General features: G+C 38.8%; 1 protein-coding gene across 1 annotated transcript in view; it reads left to right on the forward strand.

Annotated features, from left to right (window-relative positions):
- The window catches only part of C2H6orf118 (chromosome 2 C6orf118 homolog), a 55860-nt gene extending 40294 nt beyond the window's left edge, over window positions 1-15566 (forward strand). Inside the window, 1 exon segment of the mRNA XM_085218429.1 lies at window positions 15359-15566. Within this exon segment, the coding sequence (XP_085074555.1) occupies window positions 15359-15566 (208 nt within the window).
- Window positions 15567-16246: the final 680 nt, after the last annotated feature.

A 16246-nucleotide genomic window follows, 5' to 3' on the forward strand; every position in this document is an offset into this window, starting at 1 on the left:
TCTAAGCTAGCCAACGTGTAAACAAAATAAAGACTGAGCTAGTGACATGAACAAATAGTTTCATATTTGAAGCTTGGCTTTATCAAAATGAGCTCATGTTGACTCTTCAGGTGAAGGGATATTTCAAGTGCAAAATGTTGTTCTGCCAGGTGTTAATTATTACTTCACCTCTCTCACATCATGCAGGTGCTGGGTCATTCCTTCATTAATTAGACAGTGATGTCAGATTGTGATATGATCAAGTTGCATAGCCCAGATCAGCATCAAGATACCAGAAATCCCTATTTTATTCCTTTCTGAAATTATTGCAAAATTTTTCTCTACCGTTCTCTAGTTTCTTGCTGCGTCTTTTCTGCTCCCCTATGAACAACTTGGAAGCATTGGTACAGTCCTAGATGCTTCACCAATTCATTTGTTCAACTTCAGATGAACCTGTTGGTGTAAGTAATACACACTCCAGATGGAGTGGATTCTCCTCTGAGATGTCACCCATTCGAAAATAATTTGTTGGGGAGAAAAATATAAATAAATATAAATAAAAGCTTGACTGATAACTGTGAAATGGCAACCTCATAAATGAAATTGCAAATACAATACCTGCTAGAATCAGAGAGAACTTGCCAAATTTTCTAATAAGTAAACAGCTAATTTCACTTCAAGGAACTCAAGAGAGGGGATTGTGTAAAGGGTATGAAGGGTAAGCATCCCCTGTAGGTGAGCTGATCTAAATGAGGAGAGCCTGAAGAGTAGGCTTTACTTGTTTTAGTCTGGTATTACAGTGTTGTAGAGTGGAGATTATATAAAGGTCTAACTCAAAAGTATATATATAAAGTTAAATAAACTGTCTAACTCAAAAGGTTATTGTGCATACACTTCAAGAAAGGCTGCCAGTATGAGGCTGACTCAACTGTCCCATGCGTGTTCAGTTTTCCTAAAAGTATTTTGTGTGAGAGCATGGAAGGGATGGGAACACCCTTGACTTGAAGTAAATCTTGTGTGTATGACCAAGTGATGCTCTGAAGCATGAAGAGTGGTTCAGCACAGAGATAACTCGCTTAATTCTCACCTTTCATCCTAGATCCCCAGAGCTGTTCTACTTTGTGTTTGGGTCTGTCGCACCATTTGTCTTGATGTCTAGCCCCCCAGCCCAGTGAGGACTGGGTGGAGTCTGTACCAACCTGTTAAACTGGAGCAGTGGAGGCACTGCTGCATGCCCTGCTTTGCTGTCATAGAGTTGGTGATTTGGGAAAGGAAGCAGTGAGAAGCTGCTGCATCTAGATGTGGCCAAATATTTGTTCCCCTTCTCCTTGGCTAAGACAAACCATAAACACTATCTAAAGGTTTGGGATATCAGCTTCAATGAGCCACCCTTTTACCTTGCTAGTTACTGTGCCAGGTGGGGATGTAAGAGGGCTTTTTACAGTATGTAAGATAGTTATGGTAGCTGTGTATCAAAATGAGTTTTCAGTGTTAAGTGACTTCTCAAAGATCCTTGCCTTGGTATCAGCAAGATCCAGGTTTAAGACATGGCAAGGTAGCTTCTTCTAAACACAATCTAATCTTGGATCTCAGTGTGTTATTTTTTAACCTGTTTTTTCAGTCTTGGAGCTAAAGATTTTATTATTACTATCACTTTTCCCTTAATGAAATCCATTTAGATTTGAGTGTTCAGCTGCTGCTGGAGGTGTCCTCTAGGGAGTAACACATTCTGAATCTTTGTTTTCAAGAAAGGAACCATCCCAAATACAATGATAATAGGCTCCTTGGGAATGCTGTTTTGTGAGATGTGCTATGGGCTGGAAAATGTCCTTTGCCAAGCAACAAGACAAGTATAGAAACTGGTATTGTTGGATTATGATCCCAATGGCATAAAAAAAGGAGGACCCAGGTACCTTTACATTACTAGAGGCACTGGGCAGCCTTGGGCAACTTCCAAAGCATCTCACAAAGAGTCGACTTTGTGATCAGCACTGAGAGCAACTCCTCATCTTGTGAAATGCCATCAGTTTGGCTGAGTCTAGTCTGTGGAAGAGATCACAAATTGCCTTTTTTTAATAACAATTATTTATGTATGAATATTGTTGTGGTCAGAAGAAAACCATCAAGATATTGAGAGAGTATCATTTTAGGATGTGGATTTTGTGGCTTTTTTGTTTCTTTGTTTTTTTCCATTTTCCTAATGCATCAATATCCCTATGGAGTCTTTGGAATTACAAAGAACTGATGTGGAGTTGGGGCTAAATGGGTCTGAGAACTGGGAGGATGCTAAAAGGAGAATTCTAGGGAAAAGGAGAAAGCTGTTGCTAAGAAGTAGTCTGAACAGGATGTGCTTTGTAGATCCAGCTTGGAGTTGCCAGCCTCTGAGTCAATTCCAGACATGCTCAAGATTAGAAAGTATGTACTAAGTATGGCTGTGCCCTTGAGGCAACAGATAGCAATTCAAAGTTTGATTTCCCTTTTTTTTTTTTTTCTCCTGCTGCTCTGAGATGTCTGTGACAAAAAATACTGTCCTTCTGTATGTGCTGGTGGGGGGAGAGAGTCAGAAGGGAGACAGTTCTGCTTGAAGGTTCTGCTCTTTCGGTTCATCTCTAAATCCAATGTTATTCTAATGCTTCATACTGCTCTGCAAGAAAAGCAAAGTTAAGCCACTGATAAGGTTTTATCTACAGGTAAACCATTCCCTTTCATTGTAAGAAAACTAGACTTCAGATGTTAGGAGCCTATAAGAAGTTGCTTTTTTTCTGCTTTCCAGATTTGATAGGCTTTTAGTATAAAAGTGGTGGTGATGGGGGAATTGAAGAAGAGGGAGCAAAAAAGACAGTATCTACCTAACTGCAAATACAAAATGGATTTAGATTTAATAATGGTAGTGAGCAAAAGGATGGGACTTGAGCAAGTGGAAAGCCTTGATGGCTTTGACAAGCCTTTTCTTTATTCTCTTGAGCTAAGTGTGTCACTTGACAGGCTGGCGTCAGGGTACAGTCAGATTCTGACAGGGTAATTTGAGCTTGTGGTTCCAATGAAGCATGCATACAGTACTCGTTATATTTAGTGACAATCAGTGTCATTTTCTGCTTAATGCAGACAGCTCAATACATTTATTTAGCTGCCTATCTGTAAATGATGCAAGCAACCCTATGATGAAGGTGAAGAAAAAGAGTGAGTTAGGTCAGGGGGTTTATTTGTACTCTTTATAATGCTTGCGGTCCAGCAAGAAAGTGGGAGGTTGACGATCAAGCTGATCTGAGAAAGAATGGGAAAGGGAGAGGCAAGAGGGTAATTGCTGTGATCTGATATTTGATGTGGCAAAATGAGAGGACTTGTCCTTTCTGCAGTATTTGGTTACAGGCTGAAAGGATTGGCAATGAAATTTTCCCTACTTACCAGAATCTGCGTCCTGGACTCGGAGTAAGCACTAAACCTCTAATCGCTCTCTAATTTTAATAAAGCTGCATCCTGTGATGGTTTAAACTATGCAAAGTATGTATGTGGAAATGCTTATTTAAAGGGCAACCAGATACATGTCATGGTGCCACTCTGGTAGGATATAGGGCTGTCAGAGAAGATGCCGACTAGGATTTACTGAAATGCTAGCTGCAGGGGAAATATGTTATTGTAAGGTGTTATTCCTACTACTGTTTTTACTGATTGAATACAGATTTATTTTATCCTCCTCTGTTGGAAACTTTTCAGGAATGCAATATTTGATGAGATGGCTGTCCCTTGTATCTGCTTGATGTCCCTAGTAGAAGACTGATAGGATAAAATAACCAGGTGGTGAAAGCTCCTTCTGGATTGGAGGGAAGCTGCAAACAGATTTATTTTTTACTCTATGGGAAGTACTGTGGATCAGCGGATGCAAAATATCCTTTATTTTAAATATCTCTGTGGTGAAGACTTACTCGATTTGGGGGGTTTGTTGCTACAAGAGTTCAAGGCCTGATCATGACTATCACTGAAGATGAGTGTGTTACCTCTTCCTAGTTTCCTCCTCAGGGTCAAGAAGATGAGAGAGAGGGTTTCTGGCTTTTATGTAAATATCACTCAGGGTGGTGGTGGGGGGAACAACAAAGTTGTCTTAAAATTTCAACGATTTTTAGGTTGATATTTGCAGCCGTGTCTGGGACTAAAGCTATGTCTCTTGATACAAGGGTAGGAGACATAGAAACATTATCTCACTGTCCAAGTGTGAACCACCAGAGAGCAATTGCTGCTCCTGTTTGCACCAAGCAGTCTAGAAACAGAAGGTCTTTCCAGATGGAAAGTGTGAAATCCTAAAAGAAGGAGTGACTTGCAGTCATTACTGGTAGGAAGGAGGCTTGAGATGTCTTTTGAGAGGGATGCTGGGGACAGCAGCCAGCTGTGCTGGATCTATTGGAAGATAGCACCCTGAGTCATGAGATGCTCTGAACAATTGAGGAATTTGAACTGTGTGCAGGCTGTCACCTTGGAACAAATAATCATTAGTATTACAATTCTGATATTAGAAAGATAAGTGATAAACAATTAAGAGAAAAGGTTTGTTTTGTTTTGTTTTTTTTAGTGCTAGTTATTTGCATGTCCTTAATATCACTCAAATTTACTTGGCATCAAAAATTACTACATAAATGTCTCAAATGATATAAAGAAGAAGAAATATGACTTCTCAGTGCAGAGTTGTCTTGTTTGATAAGTATCTATAACTTCAGTAACTTAGGGTTAGGACCTGATCTTCTGCTTGGTTACATCATATTTGGCTAATGCTGTACTCTTAGCTTTGTTGTGCTGTAAATCTAGCAGAAGGGGGACTTAATGATATTTCTTCTCTCTCTTTTCCAACTTTTAAATTCCCTTTTGAAAAGATGGACTGCATAATACCTGTACTATGTACTGTCTGAATCTTTATTGCACCGAAGAAGCAGCACATTTGTAATGCTGTAATAATATCTTCAATTTTTTTTTTTCCCCTGATCATGAATGAAGTCTGTGTGTGAGGCAAGTTACATAGACACTGTTTTCCTTGACTGTTGCTACATTTTTCATGATTAAAGCCACTCTGGTATACTCCTAGAAATGAGAAATGAAGATGTATAAGGCCTATCTGTCTTGGGGTCCTATCAGTCCTTCTGTTAATGTAAGAGATATATTACACACTTAGGATGGCTCTACCATTTTCTGAGTCTGGTTTTTAACTGTTGTTCTTACTAGTGGTGGATTTTCTTAAAGAATGTTTTTCCATGAGTCGTTCCTCTAAAGAGTGACAATTTTATAGAGGCTGAAGAATATTTAATTTGTATCACCAGTTACAAATAATATCCACTGGAATCTACCAGAATATAATTCTCTACACCTGAGGAATGCGATAATTTTCTATAGTCTTTAGTCAGTATTAAATCATAAGAACTCTTCTCCAAGATGTTTCCTCATCTTGCATCAACACAGTCTTGCATTTCTCTGTAAGATTATGTTGATTATGTGCTAATGTAATTATCCTGTCATTCAAAATAGAGATCAGCATTTTAATGCTAATGCACTGATTTTAACTTTGGAAAGAAACCTGTGCTTAGCTCCATCAAAGCAAATTTGTGTGACATATGTCACAGTTTGGAATTGATCCAACTAGGTGTTGAATTGTAAACACCTTGTTTCCCCTCCAGTTTTCAGAGGCTGAGATGTAATTTATTCCAATCAGGATGTACTTTGACAAGCCAGCTGAATGGGATGCAGCTGCTGTTAAAATATTTCCAACTCCATGCTTTTCAGGTTTTCCCAGATGTCATCATCTTCAGAGCTCTCCATGCTGGTGCTGCTGGCAGCTCTGACAAGGGTTAGGAGGAAGTGGGAGTGGGATGAGCTGCAAGGGGAAGAAGCCCATTATACTCATTATATAGTTAGATGGACAAAAGATTTTGATTGGAAGAGCCATCTCCTCTGATGAATAACTAATTCACTCAGATGCTGAATCTGATACTTATTGTGAGTTTGATGAGCACTTTTCAAAATTCTGTATGTGGAAAGACATTTCATAATAATGACTAAGACACTGTGAAGTAATAAGCCTTTTAAAACTGCAGATGTTACCTGAGATGAAATCTGTTTTCGTTTCAGAATACAAAAACTTTGAGGACCAAAGTATTTTCCTCTGTTTCACAATCCTAGCAGATAATAAGCATTGCAGTAGACTTCATGTATAAATAAATATGCCTGTCTCCTAAACCAGTCCTCCCATTTCAGCTTGAATTTTGCTTCATAACTTTTGAAGGAAGGTTTTTACAGATTGTCATTGTCCTTTTGCTCTGGCACTGTCATAAAATTGTCTTTACTTTGATAATATCAATTCAGTTTGGATAACTGGATTGAAAAACGTGTATGGGTTCAGTTGATTAATGTTTGTTCTCTTCTGGAAAGATTCTCAGTCTTTTGTAGAAGCAGGTTCTAAAAAAGGTTCCATCTTGAACTGTCATAGCTTGTTAAAAAATGAGATCAGAATTATTTCATGAGACTTGTTGGAAGGGTATGAATGTGAAATGTTCTATGAAGCTGTGTGCATTTTCTGAAACTGTATCACTGGCCTCTTAAGGCTGAATAAGGTAAGCTCTACTCCACCCTTGGCCAAAGGCATATGCTTACAGGGTCTTTTGCTCTAAGAATTATCTGGCTATGTAGTTGACTTCAGTGGAGCTCAGACTTCCTCGCTCTATTAAAGTGATAGCAGTCATCTTGGCTATTTGTTTTCCCTTAAAATGGCTTATTTTCTTTATAATCTAATCTTCTGTTATCAGTATTTCTACTCCAACAGCGATGTAAACTGGGAGGGAATGAGATGGAGTTATATCTTTGTCAAAGCAGAGAAGTGAAGTTAGAACTGGCTCTTGAGTTTTATTGACTCTTGCAGCCTTTTTTGCCCTGAATGCTAAAAGGTAGGAAACTTCAGTCCCTTATCTATGCTTCGCGTATAAAGCATTTTTATCTTGGGAGTAATTTGTCAACTATTATTCCTGTGTTCTTTAATAGGAGAGAAAAGTGAAGATCATAATCAAGAGATAAATTATTTTCCTCTTGGAGATCAAGTTGTAAGGAGGAAACTTGCAGTCTATAAGTAAAGATAATCTTTAAGAGTCTTTAAACTCACTCCTAGTCTTCAGGGATGTTTCTGAACAGAACTAGGGGGTTAGATTAGGTTAGACTTGCAACCTGTCCTGTATGAATGCTCCACTTATGCAGAAGGTCTTCCAAACTCTAGCACACATTGTATGCTGCTTAGGACTTGATCTGGAAAAATCATCCATGAATGACTTTTAGGTATTCATGGTTCCTTACTATCTAAGGTAGTAGAATAGAAGAGTAACTGCTGTTTTTGTGTTAAGAAAAATAGTTTGACTGTGAAGTCTGAGTAGACACAGCAAAATAAACTCTAATGGATAATTCAGCTGAGATGGAAAATCTTCCTTATATCCGAAGGAACCCGCTACTCAAGTTTTAAAGTATGTAACAATACTTTTTGTGTAAGAGCCATCTGGATTGCTAAACTGCCAATTAATGTGACTTTTAGCAGTGGCTGCTGTGATTCATACTCTAGTTTGAAGAGCTGATATACACTAGCTGTTGATTTCACATAAATAGAAAATAGAGTCTTGCTAGTAACTCACAATAACCTTCAGGCTGTAGGGGTCCTATTTAGAGCAGAACATTAGTAATTCACTAGCAAGTCTTTGGTCCAGCTATACTACTTCAGATACATCTCATGAAATAGATCTTCTTTCAAGTGTGCTGGTATGCATACCTTTCTTGAGAAATACAAATCTGTGACTGTTATTTCTCCCCAAAAAGTCTTTTTATGAGATCTGCTCCGGAAGGAATGCTACCTTTTTTATTATGCTGGTCCATGATGTTAGAGGTGGATGTAGATGGTATGAGAATAAGGTTGAACCTTCCCGCAAATATCTTATTATATTTTGTTGCTGTGTGACAGATGGCAACAGAGGGGCATCTGATGTGGAAGTGTGTATGAAGCAAAGGTGTGTGTCACTGAATTCCTCTATGTGGGAAAAATCACCCCCATTGATCTCCATCAATGCTTGGTGAGCATTTATGGAGACTAAACAGTAGATCTGAGCATAGCGTGGCATTTCAGTTGGTGGTATATTTCAGCAGTGGTGACAGTGATGTGAAAGACAGGCCACATTCTGTACAGCCATGCATAACTACCACACCACAAATGAGCTCATCTGTGCAAATCATCAGATTACAACCAGGGAACTGTGTCTGGAGCTGAGTATCAACTTTGAATTAAGGAAAGTAAGGTAGGCTAAAACTTATGTGTTTTCATGAGGTGTTGAATCGGCAGCTGCAGATTTCACCTTGCTAAGCTAGGTTCTTGCTGCCAATAACAGATGCTTTTCTACAGACTTAGACAATTAGTGCAGACAGTGGGTCTCCTGTTTTTCCAAATAACATCATTAGCTATCCTATCTCTGGAATGCAAGGTAGTAGGCTTGAACAGTAAAACTACAAATTAATGAAGAAGCAGCGGATTGGTGAATGGAGTTGTGGCTGATGAGATGACCAACCAGAGCCAACTAAGTGTTCTCTATCCTAACCTAAGCCCAAGAAAATAAGACGATGAACTTCATCAGAAAGACCACCAAGAGATATACGTGTGTAAAGGAGCTGAGACTTGGGGGGGGGGGATGTCAATCATTTTGGGGACTCATTGTAATAACCCTGCCTTTTTTTTTTTTTGTACATCAATGCATATGTAAGCAGTTTGCTCTTTAAGTATGTGCCTTTCTTGCCATATGGTATGCAGGCTAGTGGGATTATCCCCCCTGCAGTTGGTGTGTGTGCAGCACTGATTAGACATACCTGCTTTATGACTACTTTGTGGTTATAGAGTTTGATTTTTGCATGTCAGCTTCAATGTGTTGAAAACCATGATGGGAACGTTGGAATATTGCAGAGTTTATGCCAGATGGTCCCATAAATGCTCACACAGGAACAGGAAGAAAACCTCATGCAAATTTGGCAGGTTTTACTGAATCAATACGAGGCTGAAGGAGACAGTTTCCTAGGTTGCATCATTTCTGGTGACGAGATGTGATGTCACCTCTACAAGCTGGAACCAAAATGGCAGTTCGTAGAGAGGTAAGCTGTAAATTCCTCATTGAAGAAAATAGTTCAAGATGCAGCCCTCAGTGAGTGAAGTGAGATGCACTATCTGTTTTACCACAGTCTGTCTTGAGTTTTCCCTGCATTGTGCCCAATGAAGTTTTCAGACTAATAGAATTGGAACTGAAATCTTCATCTTGTTTGTTTCAAGACAATTCTACTTTTGAATCTGTGGATCAAAATATAAATATTTTTGGTGGACGTCTTATTTTTTCCCCTTGCAATTACAGTAATGTAAGCTTTTATTATGGAAAATCAGAATGTTTTGGAGTTATTATAGAAATAGACAAAGTAGGCCTTCCTGTGAAGGAATGCAAATATGAATTATTTGAGGCAAGGAAGAAAAACTCTTTCTTCACAATCTCCAATTCAATCTGCGAGTTAAATGGTATGTTAGGAATTGTCGTGTGCTTTAGTACATCCTTGTAGTTCTTTGACAATCATACAACATTTTAGAAAAAGGCCAGTAAATATGAACAATTTAACCAGGATTTGATGACATTTCTGCTGTAAATACATTATGTGAGTAATATTTTTAAGGAGTTGTCTCTGAGTTAATAGTACATCCCATTGCTCTTTTCAAGGGCACATGGCAATTGGTGATCTTTTTAGCACTTTCTCCTGACTTAATTTGGTCAGAGTGGACTACTGGTTTCTTCTTGACCTCTCTTATAGGCAGATGCCAATGTGGAGTGTTCCCTTTTCCCCTTTCTATATAAGGGGAATATATTAAGTTCCACTAGAGATTTTGGGCCTAAAGAGTAGTTTTTAATGGGTCTATATTCCTATATAAAAAATAAATTTCACTTCTGAGTGAGATACATAATCTTCTGCTACCATTTGAAGGTGTTTCATTATCTGAAATACCTTTTGGTGTGAAAAGGAAATACTTAAAACACACATTTCTTATGTGACTACTTCACCTGTTGCACAGCTAGAATCTGTTTTAAACAAGGGGGAAAAATTGTGCTGAGAAGTGACTGCTATTGTAAGCTTTTAAGTTGTAAAGTAGAATGAGGTCATTTTGATTTAATAGTTTTACAGTCAGAACCTTGATTTTTAAAATATTTTCTGAATGACCTGCATCATATTTTTTCTTCACCTTTGTATAATGGCTAAGCTATTTCACTAGATCTGTGCTTCACTTTTATAACTGTATTATAATCAGAAGTTGAGTTAAAGATTTTTATTTTTTTACATGAAAAAATATTTTATTTTTGGTCAGCTTTTCCTGTCTGCTAGGACTGTAAGAATTTTTCCAGCACCTCCTAAGATTTTAAACTATCTTCACTTTTTTTTTGGAAAACAGTCTGGATTTTATATTCTGATTATTTTTTTAGGGTTTTTTTTTTTTTTTGAAATCAATATGTTTTGGTGTTCAGTCGAGTTAGAGAGTGCTCTAAGTTTCTTGTAGCATCAGAATAGATCTCCTTTATTGTGTTCAACATACGTCTTGCATACCATTCACTTACAAACAATAATTTCCTCAGCTGATTAGCCCTAGGTTGTCCCAAACAACAGTGAATGAAAGGTTTCTCGTTTGTGACAAGATTAACAGCGCATAAGAAAGAACCTCCTATTTATCCTTTGACTCCCTTTGCTCTTTGTCTTACATTCCAGTCTCCCAAGACTTCACAGTGATAAGGTCCATGAAGGAGTTTGTTAAGCTCTTTGATAACTCGCTCACAATTGCATCTTCCCCCACATGTATGACTGGCAAATGAACAATTCTATGCAAACCCACTGACCTGTTTCTTTTGTTGCATTCCACACTGCAGTGTCCAGCATGCCTCATTCATCAAGGAAGGCTAATGGCCATGATATAATCACTGTTGAAATGAGTGGAAACAATATAGATATCACAGCTGTTAATCAGTGAAGCTCAGCTTTCCTTGTTCGTAGCAGAAATATCAATAGATTAAAAAAAGTGTACTGTTATGTATGCAGATGTTGCATTTTTGTGTATGAGCAAACAAACTGAAAAACAGGATGTCTCCTTTCTTTTAGGCTCTCCTTTCTCAGGCTTTTATGCCCACCCAATATAAGTATATTGTGTCTTGAATATAAGAAAGTTGATATAACTGAAGTGCTTCTGCTGATGGACTTGGAACTACAGTGCTTAAAGTTTACTGGTATTCTGTCTACTTTATTTCTCATACGCATCTTGGTTTCATGTTTCTTCTGCTCATAGTTTTCCCCCTTTTTTATTTGTTGACAATCTCTTCAATCCTCAAGCAATGCAGTGATTAATTTTTATGAGAAATATTCTGCAAAGGAAAAACTGGAAAGATGACCTTACCAATTACTTCTTTCCTATGTTATCTTGGACCACCAATGTTTTCTTAATCTTTTTCTTTTCTTCTAGTGATCCAACTGCCAAGTGACAATATTTTTTGTGTGTCCTTTAGATGTCAGTTACCACAAGCAGAGCTTCTACTGAAGCTTTGTCATAGCAGTGGGAAGAAAACTTTTGAGCTGGAATGTAAGTTTGCACCTTCTACAAAATTTAAATGATATGAGTACAAATGTATGGGCGTTCTGTGTTGTGGAGCTGTCATTAGAAAAACTGTGATCAATGAGCTTACACAAGGAGGTCTGTATCTGAACACAGATTTTTACTGCATGGGAAGAATGGGAACAGAAATGGGAGTAAGTACTCTGTTCAAAGGACACAGAAATGTTAGGACTGAGTAGGGAGAGAGAATACTGCTTGGTATTCTGAGAAAAATGCGAGGATCTGATATTTATGTCTAGGCCAGGTTTTGCATAGTGTTTCCCAGAGCTGTTATCTGAAACAATGCACTCACTTCTAAGTTAACATCTAAATATGTACTGAAACAGGCCTCCATTCTTAGAACTTCTCCTTATGTTGCTCTGAGGCTGGGATTGCTGAGATTGTGTTAACACATGTTTTTATTACGCTACATGTATCTTGGTGGAATGTAATGATGCTGGATAGAGAAAGGCTAGCAAGATGGGTAAATGCCTCTGGTAGATAATGTGCAAGCCATTTTATTACTCAGAGTGGATTCTGCAAAGTACACAATGACATAAGTAGATATAAAAGAATAATTTGTAAATCCACAAATTGCAGATTTTTTTTAAGAGAAGATTCAATGATTTTTGTGTGGTTACACAGAATCTCATCACTTGCTGATTACTATGTGTAATCTTGGGGGTTGTTAGCATGGTATGAGCACACACATCGAAGTCAAAATGGATCTATGTTTATAGAGCAGGAAAGTATGTTGCTGAAATGCAAACTGAAAATTAATGAATGAACACTTTCGCAACATAATAGGTTTACTTTTGAACCTTGAGGAGCTCTTCTGTACGCTCACCTGCTAATAAAACTGAGCCAAGCCTAAGTTCATTTGTAGTTCAAAACCGCCACATTTAGGCCTTTATAAGGGAACCAGATTCATTCAGTGGAATGAATTCATCTTGATGTTAAATTACCAACTAAATAGCATAAGCTGTGATTTTAAGATAGATGTTTTAAATTCCACTAAGCTCATTGGTAGAAATCCTAGTGCTTAAAATCAGATGTCACGCTTGGAGATGTTCTGTAATACATTTGTCAAAATCTGTGTGGGAACTCACAGAAGTGGTGAGAGGAGAAGATACTGACACAATTATTGGAGCGCAGAGGGAGGCAGGCATTCAGTTGAAATCATGTTTCATTCTTCCAGATTTGTTACATTAGAGTGCGACTGAACAGTGCTGCACAATCAAATGCTTTGCAAATGTCATTTGCTCAAAACACCACTTCCCCGTTTAATGACTGGCTGCTGAATACTTTGTATATCTAGCATTTTCTCTTCTGCTATTTTGAGAATATCTACTTCTATCAGTATTATAATAACCTGAGTCCAAATGACTGTAACTGAAGATTCTTTTCTGATACCACTCAGCAACTGTAGGAAAAAAAAAAATTTGATTGCCTTTTTTGTACTACTTCTTGGAATGAGAAAGTGGAAAAAGTAATGCACAACTTTAGCCTTTGAAACTCCCTTTTTCTGCTTTTCTTGTGTGTCATTTTGAATTGTTTATTGTGATTATCAGGTGAGTTTTTTTTTTTTTAGTTTGTTTCTAAAGTACCTTTTCTGGTCTTTGCAGCTTTTTTTTTTTTTTTTTTTTTTTTTTTTTTTTTTTTTCCCCTCCATAAAAGCTACAGCAATTCATGGAAGTCTGAGGAGAAGTAAGTATACAGAACAAGTGATATATTTTGGGAAGAGTTATTACATTCTTTTTTATAGGTTAACACAGGTAGTCAGGTTAAGTCTGAGGAGAACAATGAAACTATGAAAGAAAGATGTTTTAATATCCTTGGGTAGGAAGCTATTCATCTCTGATTAACTTCCAATGCTGACTACTGCATGATAGTTTGAGAAATATACTACTGCTGTTGATTCCCTTTTGTAAGAGTTTTCAGCATGAAGCAAAAGTAATTTCTTCAGAGAAGAGCATTAACCTTGTATTTCTACACTTCTGTCAATTTACTTCCATGCTTCTGCCTTTATTTATTAGGTCTTTTGTATTCAGCAGCACTACAGCTAGTATTTAAATGTGCAGACACCAGGGTGGAAGAGCATCCATGTTATGGAAGAGTATTTAGGCCCAGTCATTCTAGTTATTTAGGATGAAAGTTATGCTGAGATAAGTGCTCTTGAGTGAGGTATGGTGTTTATGAACTAAGAGCGTAACTGACCAACACAGTGGCAGAATTCATCAAAACGACTTAAGCAACAAATTCTTAGCTATTGCTCTTTGCTGTTTTATTTTTTTTTTTTTAAGTAATGTATAGTGCTTTCTGTTTATGAAACAGTGAAGCATGCTAACGTATGTATCTAATTAAAAAAAAAAAACACAACAAAATGCAAAACCCTCAAAAACATGCAAATCCATTTGGGGTGGAAATGTGCAAAGAAGAAAAGCACTATAGGAAGAAAGGAACAAGTCTTTGATGCCTCCACCTCTGTTCACGGAGAAGGGAGGAATATTTGAAATACTCACAAAAGGGACAAAGCATTTCATTCAGCATAAAATTTGCTCAGCCTTTGTTCTTGCTCAGAATTCCAGAAGATGGAAGTGATCTTCATCTCCCACTGTGTACGTTGCCACTGGCTTTTCTGAGCCATGGTTTATTCAAAAGCTTTATTGTCTTAACTGCTAATTGTGCTGACCCAACATAACCAGAACTGACCTACATCTGCGCCAAATGTCGAGGTAGAAATATGACTGCTGCTAGTAGTCAGAGCTGAGGACTGGGGTAGAGTATTCCTTTCAGAAAGGGATGGCATTTGTAGAAGAGAGGCCAAAGTGCAAAACTGGGCTCACAGAGTAAACAGTTGAGCAAATCTAGCATGCAATAAATACTGATACTGTTGTGGGTGTGTACTACAGGCTCCCTATCAGGAGGAGGTTGATGAGGCTTTCCATAAGCAACTGGAAGTAGTGTCACATTTCCAGGGGCTGGTGCTGATGGGGGACTTCAATTATCCAGATATTTGCTGGATAAGCAATGTCGCCAGGCACGTGTGGTTCAGACAGTTCCTGCAATATGTTGAAGACAAATTTCTGATGCAGGTGGTGGAGGAACTGATGAGGGGAGAGGTGTTGCTGGACCTTATTCTCACTAAGAAGGAAGGGCTTGTCAAGGAAGTAAAAGTTATTAGGGGCAGCTTGGATTGTAGTGACCATGAGATAGTGGAGTTGAATATCTTGAGTGGAAGAAGCAAAGCAAAAAGTAGGATTGCTACCCTGCACTTTAGGAGAGACAACTTTGATCTCTTCTTTGTGAGATCTGGTTGGCATTTAAGCTCTTCTTCCAAGCTCAGGATCAGTGCATCCCTGTGAGCAACAAATCAGGAAACGGTGGCAGGAGACCTGCGTGGATGAGCAAGGACTCGTGCACAAACTCAAAGCAAAGAAGGTCCATGTAATGTGAAAAAATGGTCTGACCATTTGGGAAGAATATAGAAATGTTGTCAGGGCCTGCAGGGATGCGGCGAGGAAGGCTGAAGCCCACCTGGAATTGAATCTGGCAAAGTTGATAAAGGATAATAAAAAATGCTTTTTTTAAGTATGTTAACAGTAAAAGGAAGACTAGGGAGAATGTGGCTCCCCTACTAAGTGAGGGGGATGTTCTGGTAACGGGGGATGCTGAGAAGGCGGAGATATTGAATGCCTTCTTTGCTTCTGTCTTCAGTGAAAAAGCTCTCCCTCGGGAATCCTGGACCCTGGAGGTTAGTGAGAGGGTCTGGGGAATGGGAGACTTTCCTTTAGTCAGGGAAGAGGCCATCCGAGAGCGCCTAGGCAACACCAATGTTCATAAATCCATGGGACCTGATGGGATGCATAAATGGATGCTGATGGAGCTGGCGGAGGTGATTGCTGAACTGCTCTGTCATCTGTGAGAGGTCTTGAAGAATGGGGGAGGTGCCTGAATACTAGAGGATAGCCAATGTCTCTCCGGTCTTCAAAAAGGGTAAGAAGGGAGATCCAGGTAATTACAGGCCAGTCAGCCTCACCTCTGTCCCTAGAAAGGTGATGGAACAGCTTATGCTGGATGCCATCTCCAGAAAACTGGAAGAAAAGGAGGTTATCAGGAGTAGTCAGCATGGGTTCACCAGGGGGAGGTCTTATGCTTGACCAACCTGGTAGCCTTCTATGATGTTGTCACTGGCTGGGTGGATGGGGGAAGAGCAGTGGATGTAGTCTACCTTGATTTCAGCAAGGCATTTGATACTGTCTCCCACGACATCCTTATAACAAAGCTGAAGAAGTGTGGGATAGATGAGTGGACAGTGAGGTAGATTGAGAACTGGCTGACTGGCAGAGTACAGAGGATCATTGTTGGCGGTGCAGAGTCTGGCTGGAGACCTGTAACTAGTAGTGTTCCTCAGGGGTCTGTGCTGGGTCTGGTCTTGTTCAACAACTTCATCAGTGATCTTGATGAGGGAATAATGTCCACCCTCATCAAGTTTGCTGATGATACAAAGTTGGGAGGATTGGCTGACACGCCTGAAGGTTGTGCTGCCATTTAGCGAGACCTGGACAGGCTGGAGAGCTGGGCAGTAAGAAACCAGATGAGGTT

Source organism: Meleagris gallopavo, chromosome 2, assembly GCF_905368555.1.
Source record: "Meleagris gallopavo chromosome 2, MGAL_WU_HG_1.1, whole genome shotgun sequence".
Taxonomy (NCBI): domain Eukaryota; kingdom Metazoa; phylum Chordata; class Aves; order Galliformes; family Phasianidae; genus Meleagris; species Meleagris gallopavo.